General features: G+C 39.0%; 1 protein-coding gene across 3 annotated transcripts; it reads left to right on the top strand.

Annotated features, from left to right (window-relative positions):
• The first annotated feature begins 4,474 nt into the window (after nt 1-4,474).
• LOC100472902 (T-cell-specific guanine nucleotide triphosphate-binding protein 2-like) lies at nt 4,475-18,063 on the top strand. 3 transcript variants are annotated; one of them, XM_034653328.1, is made up of 3 exons: nt 4,501-4,726; nt 8,477-8,508; nt 14,673-18,063. In XM_034653328.1, exon 3 carries the CDS (start codon nt 14,693-14,695, stop codon nt 16,016-16,018), a length of 1,326 nt encoding a protein of 441 aa, XP_034509219.1. In that variant the 5' UTR covers nt 4,501-4,726; nt 8,477-8,508; nt 14,673-14,692; the 3' UTR covers nt 16,019-18,063. The 3 variants fall into 3 exon arrangements, 2 of the variants coding, with proteins under 2 accessions (XP_034509219.1, XP_019649473.2); XR_004623160.1 differs by lacking the exons at nt 8,477-8,508; nt 14,673-18,063 and adding an exon at nt 12,203-14,237 and having other exon boundaries at nt 4,475-4,726; XM_019793914.2 differs by lacking the exon at nt 8,477-8,508.
• Nucleotides 18,064-19,369: the final 1,306 nt, after the last annotated feature.

Genomic DNA, 19,369 nt, shown 5'->3' on the forward strand with positions numbered 1-19,369 from the left:
ACAAAAAGCAGGGATAAAATGTACCCAAATCAGCAAAGAAGTCAAAATGTCTCTCTTCGCAGATGACATGTTACTCTATATGGAAAACCCAAAAGAATCCACCCCCAAACTATTAGAAGTTATAGAGCAATTCAATAATGTGGCGGGATACAAAATCAATGCCCAGAAATCAGTTGCATTTCTATACATGAATAACAAGACTGAAGAAAGAGAAATTAGGGAATCCATCCCATTTACAATAACACCAAAAACCATACGTTACCTTGGAATTAACTTAACCAGAGACGTAAAGGACCTATATGCTAGAAACTATAGATCACTTTTGAAAGATATTGAGGAAGACATAAAAAGATGGAAAAATATTCCATGCTCATGGATTGGAAGAATTAACATAGTTAAAATGTCCATACTACCCAGAGCAATCTACACTTTCAATGCTATCCCGATCAAAATACCGAGGACATTTTTCAAAGAACTGGAACAAATAGTCCTTAAATTAGTATGGAAACAGAAAAGGCCCCGAATCGCCAAAGAATTGTTGAAAAGGAAAAACAAAGCTGGGGGCATCACAATGCCGGATTTCAAGCTGTGCTACAAAGCTGTGATCACCAAGACAGCATGGTACTGGCACAAAAACAGACACANATTGATAGACCACTGGCAAAACTTGTCCAAAAACAAAGAGAAAGGACTGAGATTATTAAAATTATGACTGAAAAGGGAGAGGTCACGACCAGCACCATTGAAATTGCAAGGATTATTAGAAACTTTTATCAACAGCTATATGCCAAAAAACTAAACAATCTGGAAGAGATGGAGGCCTTCCTGGAAACCTATAAACTACCAAGACTGAAACAGGAAGAAATAGATTTCTTAAATAGGCCAATTAACTATGAAGAAATTGAGTCAGTGATAAACAACCTTCCAAATAATAAAACTCCAGGCCCAGACGGTTTTCCTGGGGAATTCTACCAAACATTCAAAGAAGAAATAATACCTATTCTCCTAAAGCTATTTCAAAAAATAGAAACAGAAGGAAAGCTACCAAACTCATTCTATGAGGCTAATATTACCTTGATCCCCAAACCAGGCAAAGACCCCCTCAAAAAGGAGAATTACAGACCGATTTCTCTAATGAATATGGATGCCAAAATCCTCAACAAGATCCTTGCTAATAGAATCCAACAGTACATTAAAAGGATTATCCATCATGACCAAGTGGGATTCATACCTGGGATGCAAGCATGGTTCAACACTCGCAAATCAATCAATGTGATACATCATATCAACAAGAAAAGACTCAAGAACCATATGATCCTCTCAATTGATGCAGAAAAAGCATTTGACAAAATACAGCATCCTTTCCTGATTAAAACCCTTCAGAGTGTAGGAATAGAGGGTACATTTCTCAATCTCATAAAAGCCATCTATGAAAAGCCTACTGCAAGCATTATTCTCAATGGGGAAAAGCTGGAAGCCTTTCCCTTAAGATCAGGAACACGACAAGGATGCCCACTCTCGCCACTATTATTCAACATAGTACTAGAAGTCCTTGCAACAGCAATCAGAAGACAAAAAGGGATCAAAGGTATCCAAATCGGCAAAGAAGAAGTCAAACTGTCTCTCTTTGCAGATGACATGATACTCTATATGGAAAACCCAAAGGAATCCACTCCCAAACTATTAGAAGTTATAGAACAATTCAGTAAGGTGGCAGGATACAAAATCAATGCCCAGAAATCAGTTGCATTTCTATACACGAATAACGAGACTGAAGAAAGAGAAATTAGGGAATCCATCCCATTTACAATAACACCAAAAACCATACGTTACCTTGGAATTAACTTAACCAGAGACGTAAAGGACCTATATCCTAGAAACTATAGATCACTTTTGAAAGATATTGAGGAAGACATAAAAAGATGGAAAAATATTCCATGCTCATGGATTGGAAGAATTAACATAGTTAAAATGTCCATACTACCCAGAGCAATCTACACTTTCAATGCTATCCCGATCAAAATACCGAGGACATTTTTCAAAGAACTGGAACAAATAGTCCTTAAATTTGTATGGAACCAGAAAAGGCCCCGAATCTCCAAGGAACTGTTGAAAAGGAAAAACAAAGCTGGGGGCATCACAATGCCGGATTTCGAGCTGTACTACAAAGCTGTGATCACAAAGACAGCATGGTACTGGCACAAAAACAGACACATCGACCAATGGAACAGAATAGAGAACCCAGAAATGGACCCTCGGCTCTTTGGGCAACTAATCTTTGATAAAGCAGGAAAAAAAACATCCAGTGGAAAAAAGACAGTCTCTTCAATAAATGGTGCTGGGTAATTGGACGGCTACATGCAAAAGAATGAAACTTGACCACTCTCTCACACCATACACAAAGATAAACTCCAAATGGATGAAAGACCTCGATGTGAGACAGGAATCCATCAAAATCCTAGAGGAGAACATAAGCAGCAACCTTTACATCGGCCAAAGCAACCTATTCATGACACATCTCCAAAGGGAATAGAAACAGAAGATAAAATGAACCTGTGGGACTTCGTCAAGATAAAAGGCTTCTGCACAGCCAAGGAAACAATCAAAAAAACAAAGAGGCAGCCCACAGAATGGGAGGATATATTTGCAAATGATACTATAGATAAAAGACTGGTGTCCAAGATCTACAAAGAAATTCTCAAACTCAAAACGTGAGAAACAAAAAAATCATAAAATGGGTAGTAGATATGAACACTTTTCCAATGGTGACATACAAATGGCGAACAGGCACATGAAAAAATGTTCAAAATCATTAGCCAACAGGGAGATTCAAATCAAAACCACAGTGAGATACCACCTTAGGCCAGTTAGAATGGCAAAAATAGACAAGGGAAGAAACAATAATTGTTGGAGAGGATGTAGAGAAAGGTGATCCCTCCTACATTGTTGGTGGGAATGCAAGTTGGTACAACCACTCTGGAAAACAGTGTGGAGGTCCCTTAAAAAGTTAAAAATTGAGCTACCGTATGACCCAGCATTGCAATACTGGGTATTACCCCAAAGATACAGACGTAGTGAAGAGAAGGGCCATATGCACCCCAATGTTCATAGCAGCTCTGTCCACAATAGTTAAATCGTGGAAGGAGCCAAGATGCCCTTCAACAGATGACTGGATTAAGAAGCTGTTGTCCATATATAGAATGGAATATTACTCAGCTATCAAAAGGAACAATTTCTCAACATTTGCTGCAACATGGGTGGCACTGGAGGAGATTATGCTAAGTGAAATAAGTTAAGCAGACAAAGACAATTATCATATGGTTTTTCTCATGTATGGAACATAAGAAGTAGGAAGATCGGTAGAGGAAGAAACGGATAAATAAAGGGGGGGTAAACAGAAGGAGAAATGAATCATGAGAGACTATGGACTCTGAGAAACAAACTGAGGGCTTCAGAGGGGAGGGGGTTGAGGGAATGGGATAGGCTGGTCATGGGTAGTAAGGCGGGCACATGTTGCATGGTGCACTGGGTGTTATACGCAACTAATGAATCATCGAACTTTACATCAAAAACCAGGGATGTACTGTATGGTGACTAATATAATATAATAAAAAAAATATTAAAAAATAATAATAATTAAAAAAAGGAAATACATAGGGTGAGGTCTGAGAGCAAGCGCTCAGCTTCCATGCCTGCCTCTCCCCCTGAATCAGGATGCATCTCCTTCCCAGAAGTCAATGCAAGCATCAACTAAGAAGTCCACTGATGCTTGGTGTTCAGAGTTTTGATTGGGGTTTCATTACATAGACATGATTGATAGAATCATTGGCCCCTTGTTTGACTTCAATCTCCACCTCACTTCTCCTCTGTGGAGGTCCAGCTGATCAAAGGTCTCCACTCTCTATTTACATGGCTGCTCTTCTTTGTGACCAGCCAGTGACCTGTGGCTTTGTAGGATCTTGACAGCAATCACTTCATTAGCATAACAAAGTCAGCTCCTATTACCCAGGAAATTCCCAGAGTTTTTGACTCTGACTGGAACCAGGGACAAGGACTAGATACACTCTTTATCAGGCTTCTCTCCCCACAGAGTGTGGGCTGACCAAGATTAACAGGGGGCCCACGAGTGTCATTTTTCCCAGGACTCAGCCTGTATTCCCTGATTTTGGATTCAGATCCTGTCTGGCCTGGAGCCTATACCCTGATTACAGTGGCCTCTCAGATGTCACTGAGAAATCTGCTGCCTGGGGTCCAGTGCCCTCCTCTCAGTCATGATGCCAAAAACACACAAAATCAGTGGCTGTGATGACTTTCACTTTCCCTTCCTGGAAATGGCCGTGTTTCTCAGAAAAGGAGCCCTCAGAACTTTGATCTTACTTTCTGTTCTTGCAAATGCAGGGCTCTGGAATATGATAGCTGCTTCCTTACTGTGGCCAGATTCCTGGGGGGTGGGGGTGGGGGGAGGAGCAGAGACCAGAGATTATTTAAATCCTGTCTGCTCCTCACAGGCAGTGTAGGCATTTGGCGTGGCAGTCAGCTGTTTATTCTCTGCAGTGACCACACCAGCACACAGGACCTGTCCCAGTGCAAGGCCAGTCTGTGCAGAGGAGTGTTCCTGCTGTGGGCTGCAGGGAGCACCTCATCCAGGTTCAGCATTTCTTGTGCTGCCCAGGGACACATCAGAGCTCAACTCTGATACCAGAAGTCTCTTTTTTTTCAGAAGCTGGTAAGCAAGAAATCACTCTGGGTTGAGTACAGGTCTAAAAATAGAATTATAGATCTGTAGGCCTGAGGTTGGGAGAGTCTGCATGCTCAATTTTGGGTGCTGTGGACTTAGAAGACTGAGGGGCAGGATGGCTGGTGGATCGCTGTAAACCATTTAGAGCATTTAACTATTGGGGGCATTTTCAGAGCGCAGTTCGAGAACAAACTTTATTCCTGTGAACTACAGAATGATCATGTGAATGTCAGGGGTGTCAGTGGATAGGGGCTTTCCCCAAGAGTTTCTGCCATCAGACCACCCCCCCATCTCATGCCTAAATACCTTCCCCTGGGGAGACAATGCATATTATCTGTTAAAAAACAAAATTAAACTGAAAATTTTAAAGAGCTGGCTGGCTTTATCAAATGATTCATGAATTAGGCAGCATCTTATCTAGCAAATAGGAAGGAGCTCCATTGAGCTGTAGGAATGGAAATGTTTTTAGAGGAAGAGAGATGGAAAAATCATTAGCAAAGAATACAGTTTTAGTCAAGATCCCTCTCCTAAAGGAAAGGGAAAGGGCCTATCAGCTACTTTCCTAGTGCTGATCAGGAAATTCTGATGTTTACTGGTTAAAGGATACATTCCCAGAGGATTAAACTGCAGTTAGGTTACGTATTAGACCTTGGTTTAAGGAGTCCAAGCCTTAACTTAAGTGGCTTCCTGTGGCCCTGTGACCCTGTGGCCCTTTTTCACAATTCCCTGCTTTTGATCAACTCTCAGCTTAACTTAGAGATGTGATCAAAATTTAAGGCATTGGTGCCACTTTCACCTACTGTTCAGTGTTCTCACAGCTTTTGTTGATCCTTTGCATGGTATTCACATGTCATGATGTTTTTGCTTAATCTCTATGATATTCACAGGTGACGATTTCAGGTTCAAAATTTTTGAATCATCCATACTCTTCATTCCTTTTCTGATGTTCCAGTCTCAGGGAGATTATTTGCTTAGTGGTTAGTATCCCTAAACATGCATTTAAAACTTTGAGAGACTACAAGGTACCTGTCAGATTATTCTGATTTCTATAAGCAGGACAATTTTCCTAATTATAGGGTAATGGTTAAAGTGCACTTTGAAGCCATGGTACTGAAGACTAAGCAATCAAAATTAATTAAGTCAAAGAAAGACCCCACTGAAGGAGTCATCTCTTTTAAGCCAAGTGATCTTAATGTCGTTGTGTTTCAGTTTCCCCAGAAATGTTAATTCAGATGCACCAGGTAGTGTCGGTCACAGTATAGACACCTCTTGCTAGGCTAAAGGATGACCAGAGATTGTCTTCTTGTCAAGAGAATCTTTGGTCAGAGAGTCTAAGTATTTTTGTTGAGCATCTGTTGTGTTAGCAATGGATTCTGCAATATCTTTAGGACTGTGGGAAAACTCCCTGACCTAATTGTCATGTAAATTTATTCTTGACCAAGGAAGCATGGTCCCACAAAAGGAAGCAAATCCTAAATCATGAATGGCTCCTGGTTGGTCTTTTTAACTCAGTGATGTAAAGCCAAGGGAATCGACCAATCAAAATGTCCTGTTCTGCTTGAGAAAAGTTAGGGACATGATTAGATTTTCTATTAGCTTAAAATAAAAAGTTCTTTTAAATTCTGGAGGTAACCCCCTTTCTTAGCAATGTGCTGGGGGATACAGCTGAGGGCATTATTTTTCCAGGATTATGCCAGAGTAAAGGAAAGGAAAAGGAGAAAGGGCTTCACTTGTAAAGTATATGATTTGACCTATTGTCTTGGGTGCAAGCAATCTACCTCTGTGTCAACTACTTATCTTCCTCATCAATTTGATTTAGAAGTCTCTAACATCTGTACAGGGCCAGATGACAGGCAAAACCTTCCTTAGCTGTGAGATGTGTATCCAAGATTCACCACCTTTTGGTATTGTAGCAATGTCAGTATTGGGAGCACTGGTAAGATTCCCGTCAATGGGGTTCAATAGCTATATTCTTCTGATGACAATTGCAGAATACCCAGTCACCATGCTCTAGGCTATGACCAACAGGATCCTTAGAAGTGGGATCTGGGAAGACTTCTTTAACCTGTTGATGATAGGCTTGAATGTGAAACATTAGAGTTTTTGCCATAATTGGCCATACTAGCACGAGACAACAAAATATCAGCAGAAAGTTGTATACCAATAGACATTGGCTTGCCAATAACTATATTTTATGAGGTGAGTTTACATACCCAAAGAAGGGACTACAAACAGTCAGCAAGTCCAAAGGCAATCCCTGATGGCAGGGAAGTCCAGTAGTTTTGGCTAGTTTAAAATTTTTAAGTTTGACAATTCCATTAGACCTCTCAACCTTGCATGTTGATTGAGGGTGATAGGGCCAGTGATGATTTCAAAAAGTTTGCAAGGTTTTGTTAAAGCTAGTATGATTGATCCAATGAAATGGCTGCCTCAATCATTGGAGATTGTGGCAGCTATATTGCAAGTGGGAAACACATATTCTAACAGTTCCTTTGCCACTGTGAGGGCGTCAACCTTGCAGCAGGAGAAATCTTCAACCTATTTCAAAAACATACATATGATAACAAGAACATATTGATAACCCTACTAGGTAGCAATTGAATAAAAACCATCCCCAGGTATCCAGACAGAATAGGTGTGAGACTTCTGGAGGCAAAAATAATTTTTCAGGATAATGGACCTCAGAACTCAGACATTGCTGGTAGACTATTTCCACAATTTTATACAAGTATCCTGGATGCAGGAGTGCTAGGTTCTTGTCTCACAGAGCAAAGAATGAAACTCTCAGACAAAGGAGAGTGAATAAAGTGATAGAATTTTATTAAGCAAGGATACAGAAAAAAGCTCTCAGGAGTGAGAGCTGTTGGGACAGGTTGCCCCTGAGGGCTTTTAGGGTTGATCTTTTATAGAGAGCTCACCAGGGAACTTAAATCTTTTTGACTTTTCTACTGGCAGCACCACTGATTAGGGACTAGTGATAACATCTCTAGTGGCTCCTTTTTAGGGTCTGGATTATTTTCTGTTGACCACAGGATATGGTCATAAATAAGACTTCACCCTTGGGCATGTAGGGCAGGCTAGTCTGGCATGTACCTCTGGTTTCCTTACACCTTCACATTTTGGGGATTTCTGTGAGCCTAATCATGGAGCCACCTATCTATGTCTCCCTCCCGAGCCCAACCTGTCCCTTTCTCATCTTCACTAATGTCTAGTGATAGTTTGAGTCATCTTAAATGCACTATGATGGGTGAAGGAACAAAAAAAACAAAACAAAAAAAGGGGCTGTCTCAGTAAGCCAGGAAGAATCAAGCAGCTGTCTTGGGTTTCCCAAACCCTGACTGTTCAACTTACAGCCATTATTTTTCCATCTGATTTTCTCTGATTCAGAAGCAGAGTGTTGCCATGATACCCTGGCATCAGAATGGCAGACATCTCACAACAAGGGGACATTTTTGCAGCAGCAGAATGGATGTTATCCACATGTGCCACAATCTTTATAGATACTTTCGCTGGCTTCTTTTGAATGAGAGTCAGCTGGGGCATTTTCCTGATACTCTGGTTCAGTCCTTTTAATGTGAGCCTCAGTTTTGATGACAGCAATTTCAGAAAGGAAGAGAGTAATTATAAGCAATAACATTATACTAAGATGTATCAAATTTCTAGGAATTTCACATAATTTCTAGAACATTTATATGCCTATACAACTACAACGTAAAATACTGGATCTTTGTTTTCTAGGAAGATCACTTTCTAGGAAGATCACTCAAATGGTAAGGAAGCTTTCCTACTACCAAAAGTTTATCAAATGTTAAAAAGCAACAAAAACTTTTAACAGATAAGAAACCAAATTCTAAAGACAATTATCATATGATTTCTCTCATCTATGGAACATAAGAACTAGGAGGATCGGTAGGGGAAGAGGGATAAAGAAAAGGGGGGTAATCAGAGGGGGGAATGAAACATGAGAGACTATGGACTGTGAGAGGCAAACTGAGGACTTCAGAGGGGAGGGGGTGGGGGAAGGGGATAGCCTGGTGATGGGTAGTAGGGAGGGCACGTATTGCATGGTGCACTGGGTGTTATACGCAACTAATGAAGCATCAAACTTTACATCGGAATCTGGGGATGTACTGTATGGTGATTAACACAATATAATAAAATTAAATTAAAAAAAAATAAAAAAATAAAAAAAAAAAAAGAAACCAAATTCTAATTACGCACCAGCTTACTTTTGTATTAGAATGTATTGATTCCAATGTCAGTCCTCACGATGCACACAGTTCCTTTCTGAAGATTCATTTTTCACAGTCTTTCTACAACTTCTTTTGCCTTAAAAAAAAAGTGCATCTCCAATCCACATATTTTTTTTAAAAAAGATTTTATTTATTTACTTGACAGAGAGAGAAAGAGTAACGGAGGGAGAGGGAGAAGTAGACTCCTCACTGTGAGCAGGGAGCCTGATGTGGGGTTCGATCCCAGGACCCCAGGATCACGACCCGAGCCAAAGGCAGAAGCTCAACTGATTGAGCCACCCAGGTGCCCCATACATTTTTTTTTTACCAAAATACATGACCTACTTCTGTTTCATTCAGAGATGTTTCCTTTTTTATTTTTAGTAGCTTTAACCACATACATTAATTAGAGTTCTTAACCCTTAGAAACTTTAATTTCTAGGAAAAGTAAAGGGTAAGCACTGGTCAACTGTGTGTTACCCCAGCATTCTTTAGATTGGAAATTTATAAATACATTTCATAATTTCTGGAAACATGTGCTCCTTTATAGTACAATCTTTCAAATAAACATGCCGAAAAAGTTTACCAATAGTCCTACATTTATTTTAGTTTCCATGTAATGAAGAACCCAAAATTAGAGAAACCAATGTTCAGTAATTAATACTTCATTATTTTATCTTATTGGAAATTATCTAGATATGTAATGAATTTAACTTGAATTGTTACTTAATCTAACCCAGCAAAACATTAAGATTTTACTTTATCAAAAAGATTTTGAAAACTATTTAAAAGTTTACCTAAAGTTTTTAAAACTTTTATTTAAACATCTATTCAATATACTTGTTCTTAATAATTACCCTTTGAATACCCATAAAATGAATCATCAGACACCATGAGATATCAAAGTCAATTATTCTCCCAAGGTATTTTTTTTTAAGTTTTTTATTTTAATTCCAGTATAGTTAACGTATAGTGTTATATTAGTTACAGGTATAAAATACAGTGATTCACAGTTCTATACAATACTCAGTGCTCATCATGATAAAAGCACTCTCAATCCCCATCACCTGTTTTACCCATCCTCTACCACCCTCCCCTCTGGTAACCATCGCGCTGTCCTCTGTACTTGGCAGTCTGTTTTTTAGTTTGTGTATTTCCTCTTCTTTGTTTTCCACATTGCTCATTTGTTTTGTTTCTTAAATTCCCCATATGAGTGAAATGATATGATATTTGTCTTTCTCTAACTGGCACATTTGGCTTATCATATACACTGTAGCCCCATTCATGTGTTTGCAGAAGGCAAGATTTCATTCTTTTTCATGGCTGAGTAATAGTCCATTATATATGCATGCTACATCATTATCGATCTATCAATGGACACTTGGGAAGCTTTGATAATTTGGCTTTTGGAAATAATGCTGCAATAAACATAGAGGTGCATGTATCCAAAATCTCCCATTCAGCAAGCTGTCTTTTAGTTTTGTTGAGAATTTACTTTTCTGTGCACAAACTTTTTATTTTGATGTGGTCCCAATAGTTTATTTCTGCTTAATTCCCTTGCCTCAGAAGACCTATCTAGAAAAATGTTGCTATGGCCTATGTCCAAGATATTACTGCCTGTGCACTCTTCTACAGTTTCAGGTCTCACATTTAGGTTTTTAATCTATTTTGAGTTTATTTTTATCTATGGTATAAGACACTGGCCCAGTTTCATTCTTTGGCATATAACTGTCCAGAATTCCCAGCAGCATTTGTCTGTTGCCCATTACATATTCTTTCCTGCTTTGTCAAAGATTAATTGAATATATAATTGTGGGATCATTCCTGGGTTTTTTACTCTTTTCCATTGATCTCTGTGTCTATTTTTATGGCAGTACCATGCTGTGTTGATTGCTACAGATTTGTAATATAATCTGAGGTCTGGATTGAGATACTTCCAGTTTTATTTTTCTCTACAAGATGGCTTTGGCTTTTTGAGGTCTTTCGTGGTTCCCTACAAATTTTAGGATTTTTCATTCCTTTTCCATGAAAAATGTTGTTGGTATGTTTGTAGAGCTTACATTGAATCTGTAGATTTTTTGTTGTAGTAGAGACATTTTAACAATATTTGTTCTTCCAACCCATGAACATGGAATGTCTTTCCATTTCTTTGTGTCACTTTGATTTTCTTTCATCTGTGTTTTACAGGCCTCATAATGGCCATTGTAATTCTCAGCTATAATATCCCTAAATGCTGACAGCAATTTGTTAGGAAGCTAGCCATAAATGGAGTTTAACACACATTTCTCTCCACCTAGATCCAGTAGCAAATAGGGGCAACTCACACATTTTTGTCTGGCCTTATTTTGTGGCTCCCAACCTGAAATTTACCAAGACAAGTTATTTGGGACACAGAACAGGCTTGTAGACTTGTATGGCTTCCAGAACCATAGTTCTTTTTTTTTTTTTAATTCCAGTTAGTTAACATAAAGTGTAATATTAGTTTCAGGTATATAATTTAGTGATTCAACACTTACATACAACATCTGGTGCTCATCACAACACATGCATTCCTTAATACCCATCACCTATTTCACCCATGACCTTACCCACCTATCCTCTAGTAACCATCAGCTTGTTCTCTATAGTTAAGAGTCTGTTTCTTGGTTCACCTCTGTTTTTGCCCCCTATGATCATTTTTTTTCTTAAGTTCCACATATGAGTGAAATCATATGGTATTTTTCTTTCACTCACCGACTTATTTTACTTAGCATGATACTCTCTACCTCCATACATGGCATTTCAAATAGCAAGATTTCAATATTTTTTATGGCTGAATAATATTCCATTGTATATATATATCCCACATCTTTATCCATTCATCAGGTTATGGGCATCTGATTTCTTTCCATAATTTGGCTATTGTAGATAAGGCTGCTATAAACTTCGTGGTGCATGTACCCCTTCAGATCAATAATTTTGTATCGTTTTGGTAAATACCTGCTAGTGCAATTGCTGGATCATAGGGTAGTCCTATTTTTAACCTTTTGAGGAAACTCCACACTGTTTTCCAGACTGGCTGCACCAGTTGGCACTCCTACCAACAGGGTAAGAGGCAGAACCATCATTCTTAGGTATAAAATAAATATGTGCCAAGGGTAGAACACTTATCTCTTTGGATTTTTAAGGATCCCATTTATGTTTTGTTTGTTCGTTTATATATTTATTTGTTTATCTACTGTTTTTCTTTAAGGTAAGCCTTTACCTCATGGACATTTTAAGAGAAATCAAAGTAGGAGGTAGTAGAACTATGGACACTAGCAGTCACCAAAGAACTAGGGCCTGGGACAAGGATTGAACCAGCAAACTTCCAAGAATGGGGACTGCAGCCTGATTCCACACTCATAGAGAACTACAGATGTCACCAACAATTTCCGACTTGGAATCTGAGTTCACAACCAAGGGCTAGGTTTAGAAGTTACTGTGGACTGTTCAATGGAGTGCCCTCTATAAATCACCACCAATGTTCATCATGGACTAAACCAGCAGGTTCCATTAATGAAGACTGCAGACAGGAAACAGGGAACAGACTAAGCCACCAAAAAGCAGTAAATACAGACTGTGGACTAGAACTGGGGAAGGGATTCCAATGTGGACTTCTGATTGAACCAAGGGCTAAGAACTGTTGCTGTGTTAGAGCCCCTGTGTCAGTGACAGTGATCCATTAACCCTGGACTGACAAGGCAATTCAATCAGAAGTTCTCGTGCAAAAAAGAGCAGAGCTCAAAGCAAGATGGACTTACCAATGGTTCATGGAGATGTTGAGAAAGACCATGAACTTAAAAGGACTTGTGTGACACCACACATGTGTTTCTTATTGTCCCCAAATATAGTCAGAAGTTTGCTTTGGATCTAGACACTGCTACCAAATCTGTTAAACAAACAAATTCAACAAAGTAAATTCTAAAGACCTAATTGACTTTATTAAATAATTTTTGAATTGGGTAATATTCCATCTAGCAAATAGAAAGGAGCTTCAGTGAGCTGTAGAAGTGAAAAGGTTTTTAAGTGAAGAGAGAAAGCAGAAAAACAATCATTAGCAAATAATCCATTGTTTTAGGCAAGGTTGTCCTTCTGAGAGGAGAGAAGGGGACCTATCAGTGCAGTTTTTAGTGCCCCTTTCACCCATGACTAGTTAGATTCCCACATTTCTGTCTTCTAAGGAGAATGTCTGCATGCCCCATTCATATGTGTGCCAGTCCAGACAATGTACACTTGGTCTGAATAATTTCTTCCAAAAAAACTTTGCCATCCTCTGTCCTGTGCTGCAGACTGTGGCTATCAGAAGTCCCTGGAGGATGTGTCTGATCCCTCACTCTTAGGCAAAGGACACCTCTTCAGCCTGCATGCTGCCCAGACATCAGTGGTGATTTGAAGTGACTAGCCTCCTGGTCTAAAAACTCTGCTCTCAATCTCTGTAGGGGACAGTATACAAATCTTTCACATTATCTTTAGTGCTGGGTGTATGATTTCTTCTGGTGCCCCATCTCAAGGTATAAGCCTCCAGTGATCAGATAGGTCCAAGATTCCAGAGCCAGCTTGGTTTCACTGACATCAGAGAAGGTGACAGGGGGACCTCCTTATCATAGTTGCCTTACATCTCATTCAGCTGCTGCTTCAGTTTTTGTTAACATCATCTTTTACATCAGTGACACTTTATACAGCAGTCAGTCCACTAGGTGAATTATCTCCCTGACTTCTTTTCTGTCCCCTTTAATACAGAGGCATGAAGCAGGGGATGGGTGGGATCTCATGACAGTTGGGGTGGTTCATAGCAAGTCGCAAGTGGATAGTCCAGCTTGACTTTTTAGAACGTGACAATCCATGCCACCTGCTGTTTCTGCTACAGGAGAAACAAAAAGAGCCTTTTGAACATCTTGTTTCATGAGCCAACACACTTTCTAGATAAAAGACACATCTGCAATGATTAAAAGTTTCTATCTGGGTATTAAGGAGGGCACATATTGCATGGTGCACTGGGTGTTATATGCAAATAATGAATCATGGAACATTACATCAAAAACTAAGGATATACTGTATGGTGACTAACATAACATAATAAAAAATTATTATAAAAATAAACAAACAAATAAATAAATTAAATAAAAGTTTCTATCTCCTAATGAAGATATACAGTCTTTTCTAAGAAGGAAGGGAGCCATTCATCCTTATTTAGCTGCTCCATATGAGAACCAAAGTCTATGACATGAGGTTGGAGGTTATCAGAAGTGGACTTTCTGGAGGGTCTCACACCACAGGTGGGGTGGGGTGTGGGGATAAATTCTGGTGCTGTCTTCTTAGATTTGCCACCATGGAGAAGTATTATTTTCAGAAACATTATAAATAAATAAAAATTAAAGCAAGATAAATAAAGAATAATGTGGGCAAGAAAGTTTGGGTAGAAGAATCAGGCTTAGAAATTAGTCTGGAAGAATAAAGAGTATCTTAAAGAAGAAGGGCTTTCCAAGAAAAGGGAAGAGCCTGAGCAAGGGCAAACTTTACATCCAGGTCAGAAGTCCATACAATGCCTAGACAGAAAGAGAAAGGCTCCTGGATACAATGTTGCAGCCAGGATGGACCTTATACCTGTCCCTAACAGCACAGCCCAGACCACCCCTCGTTGTGATAACTCTTTTTCCTTCCCTCTTCTCTCCTCCCCATAGTGCCTTCTACTGCTTGACCCATGGGTCAGTCCTCCTCTTCCACACCCTCTCATACAGAGGGCAGTGGTTTGGCCTCCAGCTTTGACAAGTTTTTTAAGGAATTCAAGCTAGAAAGCAAAATTGTCTCTCAGGAAACCATCAGGGAAATTCAATCACACCTGAAGACAGAGAACCTTCAGAGAGTGGTTTCTACAATTGGTAAAGCATTGAAAGACATTGACAATGCCCCTCTGAACATTGCTGTGACCGGGGAGTGTGGGACAGGGAAGTCCAGCTTCATCAATGCCCTGCGGGGAGTGGGGCAATACGAAGAAGGGGCTGCCCCTACTGGGGCAGTGGAGACAACCTTGAAGAGAACCAGATATGAAAACAAAAAGTTTCCCAATGTGATATTATGGGACCTGCCTGGCATGGGAACCACTAAATTTCCACCACAGACGTATCTGCAGGAAATGAAATTTGGGGAGTATGATTTCTTTATTATCATCTCTGCTACACGCTTCAAAGAGAGTGATGTGCATCTGGCTACAGCAATTCGAAAAATGAAGAAGAATTTCTACTTTGTTAGAACTAAAGTGGACAGTGATTTACATAATATAAAAATGGGTAAACCCAAAAATTTCAAAAAGGATGAAATCCTGCAAAGGATCCGCAATGACTGTGTGAATCATCTGCAGGAGGCTGGTATAAATGATGCTCAGATCTTCTTAATCTCTAGCTTTGAGTTGTCTGGCTATGATTTCCCAAGCCTGGAGACCACCCTTCTGAGGGAGCTCCCAGCCCACAAGCGCCACATCTTCATGCAATACCTGCCAAATGTTACTGAGGCTGCCATTGACCGGAAGAGGGATTCCCTGAGACAGAAGATATGGTTGGAGGCCCTGAAAGCTGGAGCATCGGCCACCATCCCTTTCATGGGTTTGATCACTGATAATGAGGTAGAAAACCTGGAGGAAACTTTAACGCTTTATAGGTCTTACTTTGGGCTGGATGATGCATCCCTGGAAATCATAGCCAAGGACTTGCACGTGTCAGTGGAGAAACTCAAAGCAAACCTTAGGTCTCCCCATTTGCTATCAGTTGAGAAGGATGATGACCCCTTAGGGGAAAAACTGTTGAGATATGTGGAAAAATTCTGCTCTGTTAGTGGGGGATTCATTGCCCCTGGTGTTTACTTTTGGAAGATTTTCTATTTGCAAAATTATTTCCTTGATACCGTGGTGAGTGATACTAAAATTCTTCTTAGAAAAGAAGAGATTTTTAAGGATTCTGTGGGCTCCGGGCAAGCCTATTTACTTCAGAATGCTGGGAATGAAAATGGGAAAAGTGAGACAGCAAGCTCCTGAATTATTCTTGGTGTTGGCCTGGCACTGGTGCCTGAAAAGTTGAGTTAGGACTTCCCTGAAGCAATCCTGACCCACTGCCCTCAAGGTGTATCACAGACATTTCCATAATTCACTCTTAAACCATGAACTTAGTGACTGTTATTTGACAATGAGAGCTATCAGCTCTAAAGAATCCTTTTCTATGATCCTTTCATGGAAAATGAAGGACAGGAATCTGTGATTTCTGCTTGGTGGAGAGAATAATACTTTGTATCATGGTTACTACATAGCCAGCACTGGTGTTTCTACTGACACACTAGTTTAAAAATGGCTATGCACACAGAAGGTCCTCAAAAATGATTTTTAAATGACTGCATACATAGTGCATCTTTGCTGTTCCTGACATTCTGTTGTGAATTCATAAATTCTGATCATTGATAGATTATTAATTAATGTGACTGATAGCCTCCTTGTCCTTTCTAGGCTAATCATTTTATTTAAAAACATAAAAGATGGTGAGCTGAACATGTGTCACAAGAAATGAAAGAGAAACATTAGCTAAGGAAAAGCTTTATCTGGGGTACACTGTGAGAGGAACACACATATACGATGGGAACATACTCCAAGGGCTGCATATTGCATGTCTAGACACCCCTTGGCTGCTATCAGTGTATTTTGTGCCTGAACTTGAGAGGTTAGGGAATAAGAGACAAGAGGATTTTGATAAATCTAAGTGGAAATTTAAAAAATGCAAAAGGTATTTAGATATACGCAATCCTTCATCTAATAAGGGAAATGCAAGAGGGGAGGGTGTTGGGGGACTGGGATAGGCCAGTGATGGGTATTAAGGAGGGCACACATTGCATGGTGCACTATTATATGCAAATAATGAATCATGGAACATTACATCAAAAACTAAGGATATACTGTATGGTGACTAACATAACATAATAAAAAATTATTATAAAAAAAGGGAAATGCAAATTGGGAATGACATCTACACTAAGATATCATTTACCTCTTATTAGATTGGGGGAAATTGCAAAGTTTGACATTCTGTGGGTGGCAGTGTAGAAAAATAGTTGTGGTCACACAATTTTGGTGGGTACACAAAATGATCTAGCCTGTAATGTGGTAAATTAGACCATCTCTAGGAAAATTACACTGACATTTACACTTTGCCCCAGTGGTCTCACTTTGAAGAATCTGGGCCATAAAAAATGAGAGTAGATTGGTGGTTGGCAGGCATTGGAAGTGGGGAAATGTGTAATGCTGTTGAAAGAGCGCATCTTTCAGTTATAAGGCGAATGTATAGTATGGTGACCGTAGTTAATAATACTGTGTAATAATAGTATTATACAACAATACCTGAAATTTACTAAGAGAGTAGATCCCAAGCTGCTCAACACACACACACAAGATAAATATGTGAGGTGATGGATGTATTAATGAACCTTGGCTGCTGTGCTTATTCCTCCATATGTACCTATGTATCAAATCATCACATTGTACACTTTAAATATATATGATTCTATTTGTCAGTCTTACCTAAATAAAGCTGAGGGGGAAGGAATAAAAAAGCTAGAAAAATTCCAAAATATATATGATTAAAATTATTAATTGCAGCACTATTTGAAATGATAAAACACAAAATTCAAATGTTACAGCCACAAAATAGATAGATGACCTGACAACTCTACAAAGGATCGAGTAATATCCTATACATTGCTTTGCTCTCATCTCCAGGATATTTTTTTCAGTGCAAACAGTAAGATGGAGAAGTTTGTGTATAGTCTGGTAGTGATGATCTAAGACAGTTCAAAAGATGAATATATGTTTGCAACATGTTCTTCAATTAAACACGAGACAACTGCAGTAATAACACTCAGTTATCTGTAGGGGAATTAATGGTACCTTGGGGAGAGACAGTGTAAGGGTTAGACTTTACTCAATGCAACTTATTTTACATTGGAACATGCAAATGTTTTACAAAGCTATGTAACTGTGTGATTAAACAAAAAGACTCAACATTTATAGAAATAAATGCATAACGCAAATTAATCTAAGATTAATGTTGGTATAGTGAAACAAATTATTTTAAGACTTTATTTGTTATTATTATTTTTTTAATTCCAGTATAGTTAGCAATATAGTGATTCAACATGTCTAACCATGACTCAGTGCTCATCATGACAAGTATACTCTTATTCTCCATCACCTATGTCACGTACCCTCCCAACTACCTCCCCTCTGGTAGCCATCAGTTTGTTCTCTGTAGTTAACAGTCCATTTCCTGGATTGTCTCCCTCTTTTTTTTATCCCCCTATGATCATTTGTTTTGTTCCTTAAATTCCACATATGAGTGAAATCATATGGTATTTGTCTTTCTCTGACTGACTTATTTTACTTAGCATAATACTCTCTAGCTTCATCCAAGTTGTTGCAAATGGCAAGCTTCCATTCTTTTTTATGGATGAGTAATATTCTGATATATATATACATATATATCACATACTTCTTTATCCATTCACCTGTGTATGGACATTTGGGCTCTTTCCATAACCTCGCTATTTTAGATAATGCTCCTATAGATATTGGGGTGCATGTGACCCTTCAAAACTGTATATTTGTATCCTTTGTGTAAATATCTAGCAGTGCAGTTGCTGGGTCATAGGCTAGCTCTATGTTTGACTTTTTGAGGAACCTCCATACAGTTTTCCAGAGTGGCTGTACCGGTTTGCATTCCCACCAACAGTGTGCGAGGGCTCCTTTCCTTCACATCCTCAGCAGCACTTGTTCTTTCATGGGTACGTGTATGTGTGTGTTTATTATAGCCCTTCTGAAAGGTGTGAGGTGATGTCTCATTGTGCTTTTGGTTTGTATTTCCTGATGGTGAACGATGTTGGACAACTTCTCATGTGTCAGTTGGCCATCTGTATGTCTTCTTTGGAGAAATGACTGTCCATGTCTTCTGCTTGTTTTTGAAATTGGATTATTTGGGGGGTTTTGCTGTTGAGTTGTATGTGTTTGGGTATTAACCCCTCATTAGATGTAGCATTACCAAATGTCTTCTATTCAGTAGATTGTCTTTTTGTTTAGTTGATGGTTTCCTTCACTGAAAAAATTTTATTTTATTTTATTTTGATGTGGTTCCAATAGTTTATTTTTGCTTTTGTTTCCTCTGCCCAGAAAAATGTTACTACAGCTGAAGTCACACACTTCTTGTGTTCTTCTAGAATTTTTATGGTTTCAATCTCACATTTACGTCTTTAATCCGTTTGAGTTTATTTTTACACATGGTGTAAGAAAGTGGTCCAGTTTCATTCTTTTGCATGTAGTTTTCCTTTTTTCCCCCAACACCATTTGTTGAAG

Source organism: Ailuropoda melanoleuca, unplaced genomic scaffold (genome assembly GCF_002007445.2).
Source record: "Ailuropoda melanoleuca isolate Jingjing unplaced genomic scaffold, ASM200744v2 unplaced-scaffold7766, whole genome shotgun sequence".
NCBI classification, from domain to species: Eukaryota; Metazoa; Chordata; class Mammalia; order Carnivora; family Ursidae; genus Ailuropoda; species Ailuropoda melanoleuca.

Coding starts and splice junctions, on each gene's coding strand:
- LOC100472902 (XM_034653328.1), top strand. CDS start 14,693: ATGGGTCAGTCCTCCTCTTCCACACCCTCTCATACAGAGGGCAGTGGT.